General features: G+C 50.8%; 8 protein-coding genes across 8 annotated transcripts; 4 read left to right on the top strand and 4 right to left on the bottom strand.

The window, feature by feature from the left end:
- Positions 1–738: 738 nt before the first annotated feature.
- BO80DRAFT_357324 (La domain family) lies at positions 739–3,071 on the bottom strand (the record flags this gene model as incomplete). Its single annotated transcript, XM_025715834.1, has 2 exons — positions 739–1,225; positions 1,294–3,071. 2 exons carry the CDS (start codon positions 3,069–3,071, stop codon positions 739–741), a joined length of 2,265 nt encoding a protein of 754 aa, XP_025574670.1.
- A 5,081-nt stretch (positions 3,072–8,152) lies between these two features.
- On the bottom strand, positions 8,153–10,758 carry BO80DRAFT_408672 (nitrogen permease regulator 3 family protein). Its single transcript, XM_025717853.1, has 2 exons — positions 9,662–10,758; positions 8,153–9,601 (listed from the first exon to the last, which is right to left on the bottom strand). Exons 1-2 carry the CDS (start codon positions 10,734–10,736, stop codon positions 8,259–8,261), a joined length of 2,418 nt encoding a protein of 805 aa, XP_025574669.1. The 5' UTR covers positions 10,737–10,758; the 3' UTR covers positions 8,153–8,258.
- Positions 10,759–10,948: 190 nt separating this feature from the next.
- Positions 10,949–11,778, bottom strand: BO80DRAFT_425841 (coiled-coil-helix-coiled-coil-helix domain-containing protein). The gene is made up of 4 exons (XM_025719618.1): positions 11,636–11,778; positions 11,511–11,545; positions 11,271–11,385; positions 10,949–11,203 (listed from the first exon to the last, which is right to left on the bottom strand). Exons 1-4 carry the CDS (start codon positions 11,683–11,685, stop codon positions 11,101–11,103), a joined length of 303 nt encoding a protein of 100 aa, XP_025574668.1. The 5' UTR covers positions 11,686–11,778; the 3' UTR covers positions 10,949–11,100.
- Positions 11,779–12,247: 469 nt separating this feature from the next.
- Positions 12,248–13,086, top strand: BO80DRAFT_383658 (GFA family protein). Its single transcript, XM_025716924.1, has 3 exons — positions 12,248–12,364; positions 12,438–12,617; positions 12,720–13,086. The coding sequence occupies exons 1-3, from the start codon at positions 12,357–12,359 to the stop codon at positions 13,021–13,023; spliced, it is 492 nt and encodes a 163-aa protein (XP_025574667.1). The 5' UTR covers positions 12,248–12,356; the 3' UTR covers positions 13,024–13,086.
- A 1,315-nt stretch (positions 13,087–14,401) lies between these two features.
- BO80DRAFT_465475 (uncharacterized protein) lies at positions 14,402–15,890 on the top strand. The gene is made up of 2 exons (XM_025722718.1): positions 14,402–15,059; positions 15,118–15,890. The coding sequence occupies exons 1-2, from the start codon at positions 14,877–14,879 to the stop codon at positions 15,820–15,822; spliced, it is 888 nt and encodes a 295-aa protein (XP_025574666.1). The 5' UTR covers positions 14,402–14,876; the 3' UTR covers positions 15,823–15,890.
- A 527-nt stretch (positions 15,891–16,417) lies between these two features.
- BO80DRAFT_425839 (aldo/keto reductase) lies at positions 16,418–17,652 on the top strand. Its single transcript, XM_025719617.1, has 4 exons — positions 16,418–16,601; positions 16,659–16,920; positions 16,982–17,309; positions 17,377–17,652. Exons 1-4 carry the CDS (start codon positions 16,462–16,464, stop codon positions 17,574–17,576), a joined length of 930 nt encoding a protein of 309 aa, XP_025574665.1. The 5' UTR covers positions 16,418–16,461; the 3' UTR covers positions 17,577–17,652.
- Positions 17,653–17,829: 177 nt separating this feature from the next.
- Positions 17,830–19,540, top strand: BO80DRAFT_383652 (phosphatase PAP2 family protein). The gene is made up of 4 exons (XM_025716923.1): positions 17,830–18,203; positions 18,261–18,426; positions 18,493–18,769; positions 18,844–19,540. The coding sequence occupies exons 1-4, from the start codon at positions 18,055–18,057 to the stop codon at positions 19,332–19,334; spliced, it is 1,083 nt and encodes a 360-aa protein (XP_025574664.1). The 5' UTR covers positions 17,830–18,054; the 3' UTR covers positions 19,335–19,540.
- BO80DRAFT_357259 (vacuolar protein sorting family 37 protein) lies at positions 19,537–20,370 on the bottom strand (the record flags this gene model as incomplete). The annotated part of the gene is made up of 2 exons (XM_025715829.1): positions 19,537–20,023; positions 20,099–20,370. The coding sequence occupies 2 exons, from the start codon at positions 20,368–20,370 to the stop codon at positions 19,537–19,539; spliced, it is 759 nt and encodes a 252-aa protein (XP_025574663.1).
- Positions 20,371–20,489: the final 119 nt, after the last annotated feature.

The following is a 20,489-nucleotide window of genomic DNA, read 5'->3' as shown; positions in this document are numbered from 1 at the left end:
TGCAGTCATCCTTTGACGGCTCCGGGGTTCGAAGAATGCACTTCGCCATAGCGGACAGGGCCCGTAGCACCCTGGGCTTAGCATGGCTGCCAGTGAATCACTTCTTGCTCAGTTCATGAGGTCCGGGAATCCTCTCGAAATAAGTCCCTGTTGCTCGTTGAAAGACGCCGTAAAAGGAGAAGTCTGCTGAGGCCGCTGCTGACGTTTCATGCAAAGTGATCATCAAACGCTAGACTCTTAAATTCATTGTACATTTGTGCATTGAAATTTGGACCAAGAAACGTGACCATATTTGGTACAGAACATCCATTCCACGGTCACCGTCTTGGGTTGCCGTTTAGAAAGTCGCTTGTCGAGTACTCGTAATCGAAGCGCGTAGAAGTCGTGGGGAATAATGAAAGAAACAATTTGGCGAAAGACTTCTCTCCATTACCCGGGAAGCCAGAACATGGGGTTTTCGTAATCTTATAGATAGCCAGCCTATGAGATGGGGTCTCGCAAATTCTATGACCTGGCTGCCGGGAGGTTAGCGACAATTGTCGAGCTGGAAAATCCCGCCGATGTCGCACCTGAGAGTATGAATTCCGAAATCCCGGGTACCGAGGAAGGAGTTCTCAGTGAACTGAGCTAGTCTGCCTGCTTTTGAGATGTCAACAGATACGTCACACAAAGTGAGGAGCAGGTATGGGGCTGCTTGGCGTGTTATGCCGAGGTTGGCACATACACCACGACCACCAATCAAAAACAGGAAGGACAGTAATAACCGGGGTTCCGTACAGTTGGAATTTCAGCCTGGCCATTCAGAGCGTTGGCAGGCGAGAACTCTGGGGCAGTGGAAGATAATGATGTCTTCGGGGCATGAGATTCAGAGGTGCCGTTGGTGAACTGCCCATTAACTGGTCCATCGACGAAGGTATCTTCGGGCTTAGCAACGCTGCTGGGAATAGGGCCATCGTTCCGTGCAGACGGATCACGCTGCTCCTGAGGCAGGACCCAATCCTCCCACCTCTCTCTCGGCCGTAGGCGATCCAGACCATCCTCGCTCTGAATATACTCAACGGTCCTCAACTGGCGAGAGCAATGACGCAGAAGCTCGAAATCGTCGGTCAAGCTCTTGATGCGCTTGAAGTTAGCAATGAAAGCGAGTGTGACGTAACCCTGGGAATCCATGTGGCTCCGAAGGAAGATATCCTTGCACAGGTTATCCACGGAAAAGTAGTATTCCCTGCCCATGTGTTAGTTCTCTCGCCCATACCCAGCCAGTGGCGTTCCGAGAAAGAAAAAAGCACTCACAATTGCATGGAGATCATCGACACCTGGGAGTAAGGCTCCATGAGCTGGGGATAGGGATAGGCGGTCATCGGGCCGGCATGCATTGCCTGATAACCGTACATTGTGTTGATATCCCCAGGATAGGGATAGAACATGGTATTGGAGCTCGGCAGGGATGGCGACCTAATGTTCATCCTGTGCCCTTGCGATCCATTGACAGGACCATGTTGCTGGGACCTCTGGCGGTCGTTGAAGCCAAACTTGGGATGCATGAAATTGTGGTGCGAGATGTGGTTGTTAGGGAAGTGAGAGTTCTGAGCCCCGTTGAAGCCAGCATGGCCTCCACGGCCGCCCCGATGCCCACCTCGGCCTCTTTCAGGGCGCGACTCACGAGGGAAATCCTTCTCCTTGCGCTCGCGATCAGCGTGGAAACCAGCAAAATCGGCCGACTTAGGACCATTCTCGAAGCGACGGTCATTGGTCGAGCCGGAGCGAGGACCAGCCTGTGCGTCCACGGAAAGCTGGGGGTTCCGGGTGCCGTGCTCACCACCCTTGTGGCCTGCATCATGACCCCGAGCGAACTGCTTGTGACGGGGGAAAGTGTCTGCCCCGTTGACGTTCCTCCCAGCCGGTGCGCCATTTGCATTCTCGGCTCCCTTGGACCCACGGTTACGGTCCGCTGCCTGGTGCTTACGCGAGTCGGGCAGGCCGGCATCAGCGCTGTTGGAGCGCCTCGTCTGTGCGGGGAGGGAGGTGGCGCGACCGGAGTTCTGCTCGTTCCTTCCTCGGTCCGCAGAAGTAGTCTGCTTCGCCTGGGCAGCCTGACCAGAGGCAGCCTTATCAGCACCAGCGCCATGCGCTCCGTTGCGAGAGTTTTCGCGTCCACCGCGAGCAGCCCTTCCACCTCTGCGGGCAGAAGGAAGAGGAGTGTTGAACACAGCGGTGGGGACGTAGGGAACGGGCATCCACTTCTCCTTGCCATGAGGACGGATGACGGGGCTCTTCTCGGTCTTTTCAGACTTCTCTTGAGCCTTCTTCTTCTCTTCACCCTGCGCAACTTGAGGGGTGGGCCATAGGCTTTCATCTCCAACAGGAGGAAGACTGGCACTGTCGTCACGTCCCTTGGCTCCATCAGCCTTCTTGCGGTCCTTGGCACTTTCCGAAGAGATGTCGGAACCCTTCTTCTTGGGAGCCGGCTTCGACTCCGGCTGGTGATCTCCCGATATCGAGGACGCGGCTGACGTAGTCTTCGAAGTTCCTGTCTTGGCGGCAGGCTTCAATGCTGCAATGGCTTTCGCCTTAGCCTCCTGTGCCTCCTTTCTCTGCTGCCAAATGTTCACGGCAGGAAGAGGGGCAACCTTGAGCTCCTTAGCGGGTACGCTCTTTTCCTTCTCAGTCTTCTCCTTCACACCCTCTTCCTCGGTGTTCACCTTCTCAGCGCCCGAGGCTTGGGACTGCTTATCCCAGGTAGATTCCGAGGTACCGTTGGGCGTATCCGTTCCCTCCTCGTCCTTGGGGACAGAGGACGTCGAAGAGTTGCCATCACTTGGAGTAGATGCCTCGGAAACATTGGCCTTGGTAGTAGTTGCAGATTCGACTTCCTTTTCGGCAATCTGGGTCTCCTGGGCGGTTTCGGCATTGGAAGACACGGAGTCTGTGTTCGTTTGCGAGCTCGAGTTCACATTCTGTTCCTCGGGATTTGAAGCCGCCTGAATCGGTTCTTCGAGGGAAGTCTTTGCTGGGGACGACGCTGGGGCAATGCCCTTTGCTGCTTGAGCGTAGGAAAATGTAGCGGCCATTTTCGTTAGGTGAGGGATGGAAGCGGTCTAATGAGCCCGTTCTAGTGAATAAGAGAGAAGAGCGAGAAAGTCAGTTCTACCAGAGAACAGATACCTCCGTGAGTAGCTCTCAACCAAAGGCTGGCTGGAATCACACCAACAATGATGGCACTAAAAAGAATATGCCACCCTTTAGGCAACCCCACCAAGCTGCAACTTCCCGTCACTGGATATTGTTCCTATTCGGCAGCGGGTTGCTGAGTTGACGTTTGTTCAATCGGTCAAAGACACGGCGACAGTCTCTCGGTATAGGTGTGGTAGACAGACAAACGGAGTCGGAGTCCTTGAGCTTGTATTTGAACCTAGCACGCGAATCGCATCGATGTGCTGCCACAAAATTTTATTGTGTCGAGATGCGCTGAAAGGCGAGCGAGGAGAGGATCAACAGAAAGTGAAGGTTGAACTCGAGTAGACGATATCACCGATAGGATAGCGTCCAAAAGAGATCTTGAATCGACAGACACGAAGGTACTTCACGTCGGGGGTGCTTGTTGTAAGACTGGCTACTAAAAGCACTCGCGGTGTGCGGTTATGATATTCGGGCCGTCGGAGAATCCAACTGCGCTGCCTCTTGGCTATTTGTGGTATAGACGGACACGATTCAAATCGATGAATACTGGCGTTTGCAAGAAGACTCGTTAACCTTTGTTCCTTTGGAAGCGTGAACGAGAGGCGCGACTTGCACGTGGCGACAACCGCTACTGAACTTCGTGGTTTTGGAGATTCGCCAGGTACGGAAGGGCAAAAGGGAAAAAAATGTAAGGAGCTGCGACGGAAAAGTTCGAAGCAGGACCCGTGCGGAGAAAACAGAAAATAAGCAGAACAAGATGAAAGTGATCAACGATCAAATTGACTTGCCAATGAGGACCGAAATAGTAAAAAAAAAATAGGATAAGAGGTGGTCCCGCTCAAGACAAGGATACCTCTGTGTGTGAAGGAGGATCGGGGAACGGAAAAAGTGCACTGAAGAAGAGCACTACCTCACTACAGCAACACGGTCACGGGCAACCGATGGAGTAAACCACAGAGAGGGACAGGATCCCAGATCGATGAGACGGCGAAGAGGGGAGGGGAGGAGAAGAGGGGGGTAAGGGGAAAACGAAAAGAGAGGTAGAGACTGTGTGTGTGTAAGAGAGCGAAAAATAATAATAATAAATCACTTACAGGCCGGAGGGACGTGGAAAAGCCGAAGAAGGCAGGTAAGAAAAGTAAGTACTAGTCAGAATTGTGGAATCCGCCAACCCAGAGGGTTAATAAAAAAAAATTAAAAATTAAAAACTGACCAGAAACCGGCCTACTTTCAAGGTACAGTAAAGTAATGAGGTTTCCCGTCTGTAAAAACGGGGTTTTGGATGCTGATTCTCACCAGTAATAATGGTATAGCGTCTGTATCAATATTCCTACTGTACCGGACACCAGCACTCAACTCAACCAAGGGCAAAGAGGTAAGGGTGTGAAAATATGTAAAAAGCGCAGGAAACGAGGTGAAAATTGTTATTCCTTCCATATACCCACACCGCGAGACAACGCTGTGGTTCGTGGACACCAGGGCTTCTGTGGGTATGAACCATCCTTTTACTTCTGCTGTAAATATTCCGGGTAAGATCTGGACCAGTATGTACTATGTAGTAATGTACCAACCGCGGAATTTGGATTGCTAATAGATTGACATGGGATCCTTATTGAATCTGTCGTCGGATTTCCGGCAATTGGAGGAGGAGGGGAGGAGGAGAGGGGAGATGCGATATTTTCTGCCTCGTAGCTTCCTCAGGTATCGGTATCCGTAGATAATGGTGCCGCCCATAACAGCCGGGCCGTATTATTACCCCCGAGGGTATAGAACAGACACACTTTCTCGTCATGGGGTGCAGATTGGGGTCTAAGGCAGGCAAGAACTAAGACTAAGAAGTCGTGGGTGGCAGCTTCCCTGCCCAGCCAGCCATCCCACATCCCACTCTGATTACTTTCAAAGTTCCAGGAGGCCTCTCAGCTGCAACCCCTCACTTCCCCTCTATGCCCAAGCCCAAACGTTTGACTGGCGACTGACAAAATTCGGACGTTCAGCGGCACTAGCCGTAATGGTCTCCGGACTCCATTCGGGTCATGACAACCGAGTTGTTAATTTGTTACAAAACACCATCCCAGCCATCAAGTCATTCGTGATGGGTTGACACCTGAAAGTTTAATCCTTATAGTTCATCCTCTAAGGACATCAGATACCCTCCGCAGCCTGGGGGAAGTGACACGACAACCATTCTAGTACCTCGCAGACTCCGTACATCTCCGATGTTCACTAATTTTATGACTTAACGTCTCACTTACCGAAAATGCAATGGACTGCAGGTGCTCAAGTCTAACCCGCTACCACTGATGGCGGGGCTCGGAGGGGTTCTGCACTCCTGTGATCAATGCATGGATGGGGCCGATGCTATTTGCTGGACCTTGTAACTGGCCCTTCAGGGTCTCTGGAGTACGGACCCTCCATTGTAAGTTGGTCCAGCTGCATGGAGAGGGACATGAGGGAGCAAAATTCCAGACGATAAAGCGGCAATCAAGCTGAGTCCTAATTTGAAGAGGCACCCGCCATGCGTTCGGACCACGCTCGGCCTACGTGGGACCTGAGAGATTCGGTTCTACAGAGCACAATATCTATAATCAAGACGCATAGCAAGTGAGCATCCTGCTGCCTTCATAATTCATGGACATAAACCTGGATACAGAGGGATGCCATCTCGAGTACGTTTGTCAAGACAACTATCGGTGTCGGTGCGTACAAGCAGGTCAGGTGATCTGTCAGTTATGTGCCTGAATCTGCCTTTGATCTATTTGCTGATCTCTTTCAACATTGATGACAATGCCATTCTTATCCTGCTGCACATACTATCCTCCGGGTATTTCTGATTTCTATCATATGCTGGATGAAGTTTCTAGACTAGTCACACTACGCACTGAATTACTGCAGGCTACTATTTTTCATAGGACGACTTCGTTTGCATTGTGTCAAACAACTGTTCAGAAATGCCGATAGCCGACAAAGCAGAAAGCATCCATTTGCAGTGCTGTCATTCCGACGCCTCGAGTGACTGACGAGGACGGCCAAGCAATCCAAGACAGTACAGCTGACTGAATGGAATCAAAGCTTTACTGTTCACGGCCGACCAACCAGCCTACAAGAATTGCCAAGGCGATTGAAAATTGACACTACTTAACACCAAACATGCCGCCCAGTTTACCCAACGCCAACTTCAAGCTCATAATCTAGCCCCGCAATCCAGATGCAAGAAGGGCACCTTATATTAATCCTAGGTCCGACCAGCCAAGCGAGATATCAAGTTCCGGTCGAGCCTGATCTGCTGTCGACCCACCAGTCACAAAGGACGACCTGAATGTCGGTTACTAAGGTGCTTACTGTACTGCGTAATCAGGCATGTAAATCAATGACGTTCTCGGAACCCGGGCACCTAAGTAAGGTTATATCCATGTCAATCGCGTCAAACACTATGACAACTGCCAAGGGTTGGATGCCAACGATCTAGCAGACGCAATCTATCAACAGCAAACAGTCTCTGGGCTATGGTAAGAATTCAAAGGTATATAAGGAAGGGCACTTCATTCGCTTCTACTCATACTAAGCATTCTGAGTAGTGCCTCCAAAGCATGATGATCCATTGCGCTTATTCGCACTCCACCCAGCCATACCCCTAGGCACTAGCAGACCATCAGATACTAGATAAGTACCAACAACCGCAAATCTCCGAGGTCCTTCATACCGTATCAACATCAAACACCCTCTAACCGCATCCAGCCAAGTGCCCTTCGGCCCTAATCATCAAGTGTAAATTTGCAGCGCCAGCAGCCCGGGGCACCGAGTGAAGAAACTCGGACGGGAGGAAGGAAACCGAGGGACTCTGGAAGTCAAATCAATACTCCATATGAAGTACACATGACATGTATTATCCCGGCGTCGCCGCAACCCAATCAAGGTAATAACACATGCGTATAAGTGGATAGTTTGCTGCCATTAATAGCAGGCGGGCTTAAATGCAGGGGTCATTCCAATAACATAACCCGGAATATTTTGGCATATCGATACCTACATATCTACTGGGTGTCGCGTAGTAGGCTAAGGTAGGTACTGTATACCTATCGATTTAATTCCCTTCAGTTCCCCTGTCCTGTCCTGTCTGGTACTGTCCTGCCGGGTCCCCTGCCCAACAACAAAAAGTAAGTAAGAAATTAGAATACCGAGCCAGTCAAATCAGACAGAATATAATAATTCCAATTGTCATGCATATTCCGCAGCAACCAACCTAACCTAACCTATCTAACCCATACTTACTCCGTACTTACCCAACCGATTGAAAATTGAAATCCACCAAATCCCATAATCCCGGTTCTACCCTACCAAAACCATTGACTTGCCATTTTCCAAAGCATCCGCATTCACAATAACCAACTGCCTACCCAATCACAAACGACCGATATTATTGCTTTGCCAAGCACCCACCACCACCTAATCCCACAATGCAAAACGAACACATAGTTACTATTCATCATACGGAGAAATAGGCAGCCCACCGGACAACAAATTATACAATAATGCAATTTCTCAAGACTCCGCACATAACACTACTATATTTTCCCAATACTGAGAATCGCTTAACTAACTAGTACTCCGTAAATAGCCCGCATGGTTCCATCAATTAGGGCTGAGACGCGCGACTCATCCGTAAGAGGGGTCTACTCTCTAGTACACAGTAGTAGTTGTGGTCGGAATTCCTCGGAAGGATGGATCCGAGCCGATGATTATTGAAAGGGAAAGAGCGTAGGTAGGACGTAGCCTAGGGCCGAGATATTTCCACTGTTTCCGGTGGATGGGTTTTGGGTTGGTTGCGGATGGGGTTGGGGTTGCGTTGGATTTGATGATTCGTTCCGGATGTCCGGTGGATCCGGGTTGTGCCAGTGGATTTTGAACTTGTGGGCTACTTACTTAGTAGTTGGGTGGTGGTCACGTGTGGGGATGCTGGATTGGGGATGAGATTGAAGGTATGTTTGAATGAGTTGTTCTATGTACTATGGGTAGGTAGTGTGAAGGGGCATGTGGTTGTATTATTTGGGAATATTATCAGCCATGATCATGAATCGTGTCTACCAATGTCTGACACTGACGAGAACTTGTTCTCTGGGGTCCAGTTGAATGGATGACTGCTGTCCGGTCACTAATCCAAGGCGCATGAGGATCTGCCAGACCAGCTTGCGCTTCAGTCCCTCTCGCACGGGGATCTTCTCGAGTGCGTCGTATCCGTTGAAGTATTTGGTGAAGGTCGGCCAGTACTTCTTTAGCGTGGTCTGAAGTCCTGCGTATTCGAGGTCCCCATCAGGGATCTCGCCCTGACGTTCGGGGAATCGGGCCATGATCTCGTCTAACCATCGTGTCTCTAATGGCGAGGCACGGTGTGGGTAGAGAACAAGCGACGATGTCTTCAGGGAGGTGTTGCGATCCAATAAGGAGTGGGAAAGGTCGAGCTCGTCGTCCCGTTTATACCGGCCTGGCATCGGGGTTTCATCGCCGCTCCCGTGGCTTCCAAGTGATGACGATGAAGAGGAACCGGCATCATCGATGTCATCTTGCTGTTCGGCGTCTGACATGGAGCTCCTTTTGCTCAGGTATTTATCCACTTCTTCCTGTCGAAGCGCCGTCTCCACAGCCATCTTGATCTCGGGGCTTACTTTGACCCTCGCAAAGGCTCGCAATTGAGTGACCCAGCCACCTCGCAACAACCACGCTAATATAGAGAAGTATGTGTCTTTGTGGTCTTTGCTGGGGATAAAGCTTCCATAGGGCCTAGGGGTCCCGCTCATAGCCGACAGCATCTTGGGGAGGCTGGGTAGCGTTGGGAACGCGGCCTGATAAGCTACCGTGGCTACCTCCAACTTGCTTAGGTCGCAGTTGGGCGACACAACGTAAGTATCTCGTTGATGGAGCGGGGGAATGGCGCGCGCTCTTCTCCAGTACACAAGATGACTAGCCAGCATCTGGATCGTGGAGAGCGGGATGCCGGAGGATACGGATATCTGCGCAAACGACTTCGTTGGCTTCGAGCATCGGATATAGTGGGCAAGCGCCGGAGCCAGAGCACCCCCGGATGCTTCCACATCTTTGAGGATCGCGGCTTCATTGTCCAGCAATAAGAGGGCGAAGTGCTTGGCGAGCACCTGATGGGGCGCAGTATTCTCGTCAGCGGTAGGATCATCAACTGGAGTGACACTGTCTGCAGTCGTGAGCCAGAGTCCCGGATATGCCTTGTCAGTAGGGCCCGGAAGCCATGGCGTTGACGTCAAAGGTGGTATCTGGAGTGAGATAGACACGTCTGCATTCAAAGTGACTGAGGCAATCTTGGACGCCGATATACTGGTGAACACTGTGCAGATAGCTCTTGCGAGGGAGGACTGGCTGATCAGCTCCGAGTAGAGGTTGTTGACAGACATGCCTATTGATCATGGTCAGCAAGCAACGCCCTTCTAGTCAACAGCATTAGCAAGCAACATACGCTTTTCCTTGGCCTTCTCCTTGATATGCGAAATATGTTGCGCCTCCTTCCAAACATAATCCGTCCGGGCCTGCTCCCACTTCAACGCCTTCGTAAACTTCTTGATGATATTGTCGTAAATCTCCCTTAGTCGCATGGAATACTCCAACAAAGGAGGATCCAACACAAACACGACATTGAACATAGTCATGCAATCCTTATCATCCGGATCCAACGCCTCACTCAGCGTCCTAAACGACCTCACACTCTGCATCGACGCCCGCTGCGACTCATACGGCGCCATCTGCTTCGGACTCAAAGTCTCCGTAGAAGCAGCAATCAACTCCACACTCCCCTCACGCACATCGTCCTCCGCATCATCCCCAGGATTCTCATTATGTCCCAGCTCGCCCCCCTCCCACGTGGCGCGAGGCTTCCTCTTCTTCCTTCTCTGTTTCCTCCACGTCCCATCCTCGCGCACAAAAACCGGCCACCCCACAAACGCCAAATCATTAATCCCGACCTCAAACCGCCGCTTATGCCACGATCGCGACGGACTCAGTAGCTTCTCCCACACATCCGCCGGAAGTCCCAACAGCGACTCCCACGGCGGACGATACGGTCCCGCCTCATCCTCCTGCCGATCCGACGCCGCGCCTGCATCATCCTCGGCATCAGAATTCGTCGCTCGTTTCCGCATCATCAGCAATCCCCTTCCGGACCCGACCGAGCCTGCCCGCTGAGACTCCCCGCCCGGGGAACCAGAGATGGTCCCATCGTCGATACCGAAGTTACTTCCCCGTCTGCCCGCTACGGGGTGACTCCCTGCAATATGCGATTGGTTCTGGGTTGAATTCGGTGGTTGGGTCTCATCGTCTTCGGATGAGGAGGAAGAGCTGCTGGATTCGCTGGAGCTGGAATCGTTGCTTTTGGATTTCGTGCGCGAGGTGCGGCGCGCTTTGGGCGCGCCTCGAAGCCCGTTCTCGCTGAGTGGGTTGGGAGGGTAGTGGAAGACGAAGCGCGGACCGGCTCGGGAGCGGACAATGAGGATGATTGCTACCAGGCAGGGGTCTGGTGGCCGTGCGATGGAGGACATTGGTCGTGGGAGTGAATGATTGATTGATACTTGGGACTAGTGATTGGGACGGGCGGAGTGACTGATCGCTGGTCGGGGTGGGCGTTAGCGGGACAGCTTCCCCGCATGCTGCATTCGCTATTCCCAGATTGCTACGACAGTCAATTACAAAAGTGATTAGCAATGAGTTTATGGGTATATTGGCCCTTTTACTAATTTAAGAGCATAAATATTGCCCATAGCCAGGTATGATACAGTATATACAGAACAACCATCCCAACGCCAGAAACGGAGATCTATCATCAATCATCACCCAAACACCCTATTTATACAGACATCCCAGTATATCATACAGCTCTGAGCCATACCCTGCAAGCAAATCCACCTATGCTTTCTTCTCCGCATTCTCAGCAGACCCACTCGAAGCCCCCTTGTCCTGTGCAAAGACCAACCCGAGGTTCTTAAAGTCGTCCGGCGCCATGAGGTTACTAACATCATAGCATACATTAGCCATATTCCCATCGAAGAAATACCGTGATTGGTAAAGAGACATACTGATCCATCCGACACGACAAATACGACTTGGCGAGTTTCCGACACTCCTCGTCATTCACGCCGCGTTGCGATTTCAGGCATTTGAGATAGCTGCTGATGATGTGCTTGCATTCGCCTGTTCGACGGTAGGATATCATGTTAGTTCTTGTTCGTGTCGATAGGTGGGCTGAGAGTTCGCGCAACGGCTCATAATGCTGCTGGAGTATGGCTGATTCGCGAACTAGCGTAAGGGAGAATTACCATCATGATCGAGGGGAAAGCTACCACGCTCAGGACTAGATCATCAGACAATTGTTAGTTTGGCTTGTTTCTCTGCGATTGTCCGGTGCCTGTAGGCATATCCCAGATTGGACGGTGTAACTCACGGCGTAGGCTTGATAGGTACGGCGCCACCACCGGGAGCTCCGAAACCCATATTGAATGATAGATGTATGCGACGGGATTAATTGATCGGGAAAGAAGATACAGATCGACTGGGCCGATATTCGTGCTCTGTATCTGATAGTCGGGGAATTGATAGTTGCTGAAAAACGACACGGCGAGCGGTCCGATAAGACAAACAGGACAAATGGGATAAACGGTACAAACAGAGCAAACACAGTGATCTATGAGGGTGGGACGAGATCGTACGGCGATATTACACGAATGGAGTTGATTTATCTATTGCCATACTCTTATATATTCTATGGTCTTTTAGCGGAGTCTTCTCGTATGTCTGCAGAATTGAGTATAGTTTCGTTCCGTGGTTGCATAGTGCGGGGTATGAAACCGCGATGAGACAACCACAGCGCAAACAAGTATGGGAGACCATGATAGGATACAGAATGCCCAGGAAAAATAGTACGATAAGTGCACGGGGTACCAGCTGCAATACGAGCCCAGCCGCGAATCCAGTTTGCATCGGCGGAGTCAGACCCAGCCCCTCATGGATCCAGAAGATCCGAGTTTGCATGATATGCTCTCTTATATACCAATGACGTTGCATCCCACCCAGCTCCGGATATCGTATATAACCACGGCTTTGCCTTGTTGGGTGTGGAATTTGATAAGACACCTTTCAGCTGACTTTCGATCGAGTATATCAATATGCCGATGTATGTCTCCACATACAATTGTTGGGTTTAGAACACTAAACCGCAACACCACGTCATGCTAACCAACATCAAGGAAGCTTGACGGAAGCTGCCAATGCGGCAGCATCGAGTTCACCCTCGAATCATCCACCCCAGTGCCCTACCAGGTCTGCGCCTGCAGCATCTGCCGGAAGGTAGGCGGATATAGCGGCTGTGTCAATCTGGGCGGTATTGCCGATAGCCTGGAGATTAAGAAGGGGAAGGATTTGATCAAGTACGTCATCTTAACAACTGTTTCAGTATTCAGCCTTTCTTCGAACCATTAGAGGACTTGATGTGTCAGGTGAAATCGTGCAGGTCAAGCTGACCGAGTTAGGAAATATTCCGCGGTCAAGGCTCGCGGCACACCAGATGAGGAGATCTGCTCATCGGAGCGGAACTTTTGCTCCAATTGCAGCACTATGCTCTGGCTCTGGGATCACCATTGGCCAGAACTGATCCATCCCTTTGCCTCGGCGATTGATACCGAGCTGCCGGTTCCGGATGAGTTGGTTTGCATCATGGAGAGCTCGAAACCAGGCTGGGTGCGGTGGCCGGAAGGGAAGAAGCAGGTATACGATGTGTATCCGGAGGAAAGCTTGGAAGGTTGGCATAAGAAACACAATTTGTTTGTCGAGTAGTGAATATACTAAAGATACGAGATGTTGACTACGCATTACGGACATGTGGAAGCAAAATTGGAGATCATAATTCATTTGATTAAATTATATATAAGATGGTGACCTGCAGAATGAATGTTAGCAGCAGAACAAGCAAACATTCATGCATAAACATTCGAGAATGACAGTTCAGTTCTCCAAGGTGAATCTTGTTTGTTTCGTCAAGGTGGTTCGGTAAGAACACAGCGAATTAAGAATTCATCATGCAAAAGCCAGGGATCTGGGAGAGGTGGCACTCACACTTGGAATGTCACATCGAAACTACAGGGGTATCATTCCTAGAACTTTATTCAGAATTAGCCACACATCCAAGACATGCGATGATTGATTCAAGCATTAAGATGTCAACGAAGTCAGGCTAGGAAGCAGTTAGCATGAGAACTATTCAATCTGGACAGAGCAGCTACCAACCTCATTAAATCAGATTTTTGTGTTAAAAGTTCATTTCCATACACAGAGTGCACAGATCAAACAGTGTGAATAAATGTGTTCATCATGTGATGTTGACTTGGGATGTACCAAAGCAAGGGAAATCAAGAGTGACAGTACCTGTCATAACTTGTTAGTATGACTTGCAATCGACAGATTCTGGAAACTGCTGAACAATTGCTGAAAGCTCAGGTGACGAGTTCTCAACTAGTTATACACTTCCCCAACACCCGCAGAGTTTGTACGCTCTGCTTTTGATGGATGCGGGTAGGTGTACACGTTCTGTCCGCCCGTTCGTTCAAAGTATCTTCATCGAGGCGGCCAACAAAGGCATAGGAGATGGGAAAGATAATATGTACCTATCAATAGCATGTTAGCGTTGGTCACCACAAGCTGATTGAAGCATTTAAATGAAAATGGTTTTGTCAGACAAGGCTGAAACTTGAGTTAAAACACGAATTCCACATGGTGATTAAGTTTGAGGAATGCCTTAAAGCGTGTCATAGGGTCATCATACAAAAGGGTGACAAAGAAATGCGCATCAGTGCTCGCCTACCTTTTAGCAATCATGTGTGGGTGGTATCCAAAGATTTTGCGTCATCATCAGACGGAATTAGGATATCAGAAAGTATGCCCAGACACAATCAAAAGCTTTGATTGTGCTGAGCATACCCAGCAGCCCAACATAAAGTTGGGTGTTCGGCGAATGCATGTTGTTGCGGTTGCAAGCTTGGGCAAGTTGAGAAAAAAATTCTTGTGGGTTGCGCCGAGCTTTTATAGGTCGGAAGCTGGCACCACGGCAAGCGAAAATCTCCAAGTGTGTTGTTTGGCCGGGAGACAAACACCTTTGCCCGGAGCTTGAGGACCCACTGCACCACGGCAGCGGCATCCATCTACAAGGCAGACACACCAGATGACGGCCAATATAGTTGCAATTCGAGGACAATGCTGACCGCAGAGAGGCGTGTTTCGCAGCAGCAGCAACAGCAGAGTGTTCAATGGAACCTTCCGTTCTTCCGCTCCACTCAACTTACCTATTCTGATTTTGCCGACAGAAGGGCCAGAGACAATGAACTTCTTTATTGGAGGTGTCAGGCTGATGAAGATGATATATCGTTCAATACTACCTAGGCGCTAAGTTAGGCGCCATAGAGTTTGATCTGGACAGACTGCACCAGATGCTTGCATACGGAACTTTCCTGCCCCGGGCAGTTGCCGGCTTTTCTGTATCAAACAATCGAGAATGGCTATATTAAATGCATCCTGAGCCTCTGCTTATTTCTTGTTTTCTCTCCGTACTCAAGCAGATAGGTTGATTTACTGCAGCAACTGCCTATTTGACTTCAAATACCAGCAAGGCAGACGTCTGGCGTTTACCGGTCAAGATGTCCACTGTTGGGCACCCCCTACGTCACGAGAACTTCCAGAAGGCCGTGGGAGACTTGTTCTGGAGCGGAAAAGACTCAGACCTGACTATAACCTGCGGTCCTTACATCTACAAAGTGCATCGTTTCATCATCTGCCTCCAGTGGCATCACCTTGGAGTGGCCATAAGTGCTTGTTTCAACGTGAGTCGCTTACAGCTGCAAAGCACGTCTTAGATTCGCCTACTGACCAATAGTACAGAAACCGGGTCAATGGGTTCTTGACTTACCTAATGATCACCCTCCAACAATTCATCGCGTTCTTCAATATCTCTATACCCAAGACTACGACGACGATGGGTTCGAGGCGGAGTGGGTTAATCCCAAAGAAGGGATGGTTTACGGACCTGACCGGGCTTCAGAGCGCTTTCAGAGGTGTCCGATCGCTATCCAGGTTCCTCAGAATAATATCCAGGTCTATCTAACCGCCGAAAAATATGGCATCCCCTCGTTGATGTCCTTAGCCGCAGAGAAACTCGGTCATTGGGCACGGGTCTATAGGAGAAGTGTTGCGTTTATCGATATACTGGAAGATGTACTGACCCTAGAACTTGGCGCTAAATCGGAGCTGCGCGGTGTCTTGGTGGATACCTCAATCGACTGTATTGTTGAGCTTATAGAGCGGAAGAAATTTCTTGAGCTCACAACTCAATTTCCGGACTTTGGATCTGAGGTACTCGCTACCTTGGTGAAAACTAAGCTACGCGAACAGGAAAACAAGATACGCGAGCAGGGGATCAAGTTGCGCGAGCAGGAGAACAGATTACGCAAGGAGAGAAGGGGACGACGTGGGCAGAAGAACAAGCTGCACGAGCAGGGGAACAAGCTACGTGAGCAGGGACTCAAGCCACACGAGCAAAGGAGCAGTCGACGCGAGCAGATGAAGGGAAGACGTGGGCGTAATTAAAGGCCGAAAGCCACAGTTGATGTTGTGAGAGCCCTAAACATAAGGATGACAGGAAGTCCTTTATCTGGAAGCCAATCCTCAAATGCGCATTGGCTAGAATGTTCAGTCAACATCATTACGATGAGATTGAGTACTTACCCAGTAATTTCTTGAGTTTTCAGGGATACCAGTGAAATCAATCTATTTCGGTGTTCTACACTATAAACAGCATGATCTTCATTGTTTTTTTGTTATACATTGTAGTTGCCCACCGCTGTGATAATGGCCCTGTTTGACCCAACCCACAAAGTAACCTTTGTGCACATCTCTGCCACAAGCCCTTTATGCATCGAATCGTCCAGAAACCCTAGAGGACCCTGGAGGACCCTGGAGACCCTGTGTCTGCAGCAATAAGCTTTGTCGCTCATCAGCCCTGGATCGGAGCTCTAGTGGGTCCGGCTGGAAACGTCATAGCCAGGCTCCGATCTGCGTCAATTTGACGTCGACTCCGGTTCTACATCCTGCATTCACCACACCAGTCCCTGTCACACCATACTTCGTCCCAAGATGGCTATAAATGGGGTGCCCGTCCCAGCTGGGAGTTGTTTCCCAGAACAAAACATCAATTGACACCACTTCAATTACCTTCAATTCTTCACAATGCCGACCACATTCAAGCTCAACACCGGTGCAGAGATCCCAGCCATTGGGTTCGGAACTTGGCAGGACGCAGAAGCGCAGGAACAGGCGGTCGTTGAAGCCATCAAGGCGGGTTATCGTCACATTGACACGGCCAGAATGTGAGTTTGCATCCTCGACTATTCTGGCCACACCGGTGTGCTGATGTCCGACGGCAGATACGGTACCGAACCGGCTGTCGGAAAGGCGATCAAGAAGGCCGGCGTGCCTCGCGACCAGCTGTTCATTACCACTAAGCTCTGGAACAACAAGCATCACCCCGATGATGTGGCTCAGGCCCTTCAGGATTCGCTCAATGATCTCGACTTGGACTACATTGATCTGTTCTTGATCCATTGGCCTGTCGCCTTTAAGCGAGGAACTGAGCAGTTCCCGAAGGATGGTGACAAGCCAGCTCTACAGGACATTGACTATGTTGATGTATGTCTCACATTCCACCAGCTGAACCTAATGACGGGCACTAACATAAAGGCTCTGATAGACATACAAAGGCCTAGAGAAGCTCCTCGATACCGGCAAGGTCAAAGCAATTGGCGTATCCAACTTCTCCAAAGCGGAAATGGAACGTCTGCTCGCGAACACCACTGTTGTCCCCGCAGTCCACCAGCTCGAAAGCCACCCCTGGCTCCAACAGCGTGACTTTGCCGACTGGCACAAGTCCAAGGGCATCCATGTCACCCACTACTCCCCCTTCGGAAACCAGAACGAGCTCTACTCCCGGGAGGGTACCATCGGCAAGCTGATTGATGATCCCGTGCTGGTCGAGATTGGCAAGAAGTACAACAAGAGCTCCGCCCAGGTAGCACTCGGTACGTCGATTACCCCCATCCCCTCCCTACCCATTGCAGAAAAAAGAGGGAAGCTAACTCCCTACAGCCTGGGGTGTCACAGAAGGTCATTCGGTGCTTCCCAAGTCGAAGACCCCATCTCGCATCAAGGCCAACCTCGAGGGTGACTTCAAGCTCGATGCAGAAGATGTGAAGAAGATCCGGAGCATCGACCGCAAGCTCCGATTCAATGACAGCAGCGCTGACTTTGGTCGTGAGTTCTTTAGCGATCTGGATGGTAAGAAATAATGCAGCTTCTGTGAAGCTCAACCCTACAGTGTATAATAATAAATCGAGATGAGGAATGAAATGCAACGAACCATCCATACTATATGCTTCTTACGACCTCGTATTCATCTTGCTGTAGATGTTGCCTAATAGGTAGATGGACTCGACATCGTGGCGGAGTTAAAGTTCAAACCATACCACCTCTTCAACTTGGTTGCCTACACCACCCTCCGCCAGGGTCTTTATTCTACTAGGTCACCTGCCAGTCCTCCCGCCCATACACAATACATACTTACATCGTAGGCAGGTAGCGTAGACATCATGTCTATTCTATCATCCTTGTCCTGGTCCCTTTCATTGTTCATGCTTCATCCTTTCTCCTAACCGCGAACTATATACACATGTACCCATCTACAGACGACTCCACCACGAACTAGACCAACACTCAACCTCTAACCAGCACATTATCATCTTCATCACGACCACATCACGAAGAACAATGGCTCACCCCTCTACAAAACCCTCCCATCCCACTCCACCACCACAACAACAACCAACAGCACCAGACGCAGTACCAGAACCAAAAACACATACACACATCCCCAAACGCCTAATCCTCTCCTACCTAATCGACTGGATCCTAATCATGCACGTATTCCCCATATCCAACCCCCCAACGGAACACAAACTAACCATCAAAACCAGCGGAACCGCCCTAACCGGCTACGCCTTCTCCACCCTCCCCCCAAACCACCACCCCTTCTCCCTCACCGACGCCAACATCTCCCTCCCGCACAAGAAAAAAGACACCGTCTCAACGGCCGTCCTAGCCGTCGTCTCCGTAATAGCCCCAGCGATAATCATCGCCTTCGTGGCCTGTCTATTCACCCCGCGGAGGACCCATACAAGTACTCGATGGGGAAACTGGCGGACCAAGCTATGGGAATGGAATGTAGGATGGATGGGGCTGGGGATTGCAGTGGCGGGGACGTATCTGGCGACGCAAGGGTTGAAGGATCTGTATGGGAAGCCGAGGCCGGATCTGTTGGCGCGGTGTGATCCGGATGTTGCGGCGGTGGGGGGATTTGCGGTGGGGGGGTTGGGGGGGAGGGTTGCGGGGGCGCCTACGATGGTGACGTGGGAGGTTTGTCGGAATCCGGGGGATGAGGTGAGGAAGGATGGGTTTGCGAGTTTTCCGAGTGGGCATGCTTCTTGTGAGTGGTAGTGGTAATGGTTTAGGGTCTTAAGGGAAAGGGGAGTGGATTTGATCATGTCTGACTGGTGATAGTGTCATTCGCGGGATTGATGTATCTCGCTCTTTGGCTATGCGCTAAGTTCTCTATCGGATTCCCGTTCCTGGCGTATTCGCCCTTCAGCCAGGATCTGCGCAGACAGGACCGTGGTAGCATCCGGAATCAGGGAGCCGCTCCGCCTGTCTATATGCTCATCGTTGCCTTTGTGCCCATTGCAGTGGCCTTTTTCATATCTGCATCCCGGTGGTTCGATTACCGGCATCATGGATTTGATATCATATTCGGGTCCGTCATGGGAATGGTCTTTGCGTGGATTGGCTTCCGACTGTATCAGCTTCCCATCATGCGCGGGGCCGGCTGGGCATGGGGAGCAAGGAGTCGCGAGCATGCGTTCTTCATGGGGGTCGGACTCCCAAGCCATGTTGCTGCCGACAACTGGGCCACAGTGGGAGACAAATCCGCTGCAGAGAATAGAGCACGAGATGTCGACCTCGAAATGGCTCGACCATACCGAATGAATGATTAGAATGGTACCGCGCGTTTTCAAACCTGATGGAGTTGAGCGATGGCGTTTGAATCTACGTTAGTCTGTCTTTTCCCATTCCCCGGATATTTCAGCGACATGCAAAAACGTAGGGACGGCCAGTATAAAACTGCAACCGTGATAGCGACCTTCTAGTAAACGTCAGCAATGCTCTGCATGCACAAGTTACCAAACAAACCTAAAATCACCTCCACCCACCAACTCTCCCCTCATCCCACCTAGCCTTGGCCTCTCTCCTCGCCGCCAACTTGGCCGATTCCGCTCTTACCCGTCGAATCCAATCCCCAACCTCTTTCTCAGTAGCCCGTCCATGATGTTCCTCCTCCAGGAAGCTCTCCTCAACCGCCCGACACACAGCTTCCTGCTCGGCTATCGAAGCCGCAAGACGTTGATACAAAGCCTTGGGCGACCACGGAGCCAGCGCAGCGTCCATCTCCGACTGTTTCTTCCGCCAGGAGACCTCGAGCGACTGATGTGTTAGGAGAAGGGTTTCGGAAGTGGATCGTAGCTCGGTGAGATGAGACTGGAGCTCTAGAAGGCGATTCGCGAGGTCTTTGTTGTATTTGATGAGGGATTGTAGGTTCTCTTGATGTGCCGTGTAAGATGGGTGATGGCTGGATAGCGCGGAGATGAGGTTAGGGTCTTTGAGGATGGTTTGTAGATCTACAGTTCTGTAGAGAAACACGGGTATATTAGCTATGCCCTGGAGAGACGGAAAAGAGGTGGTGGTTATTCGGGAACCGTACGATTTGTCTTTCACACCGCTGGGGAGCCAGCCCTCTTCCACTGTGGGAGGCTTAGGTAGAACATTTTGAGAGCCGGGGTTAGGCACCCCGGGAGAGGAGTACTTGTTGCCCGGATGCATGTTCAATCGGTCTTGAGCATAGTGACCTTCTTGCAGGTGCGGTGTTCCCGGGTGTGATGGGTTGATTTGAGGGGTGCCCCGACGACTGGCTTCGTGGCTGCTGGGCTTCGGGGGAGGGGGAGGAGGAGTGTCTGGGTTAAGTGCTGGGTTCATGGTGAAGGGCCGAGCAAGGGTAAGCGACAGCCAGAGGTACCTGAAGACAAGGCAACAATTGGATGGATGGGCGATGCCGAGAACGACGCCCCCGTGACGCTCAAATGCGGGGAAAGCCC

The sequence above is a fragment of the Aspergillus ibericus genome (assembly GCF_003184845.1).
Source record: "Aspergillus ibericus CBS 121593 unplaced genomic scaffold BO80scaffold_23, whole genome shotgun sequence".
Lineage (NCBI taxonomy): Eukaryota > Fungi > Ascomycota > Eurotiomycetes > Eurotiales > Aspergillaceae > Aspergillus > Aspergillus ibericus.
This window is presented reverse-complemented; position numbering and strand designations above follow the sequence as displayed.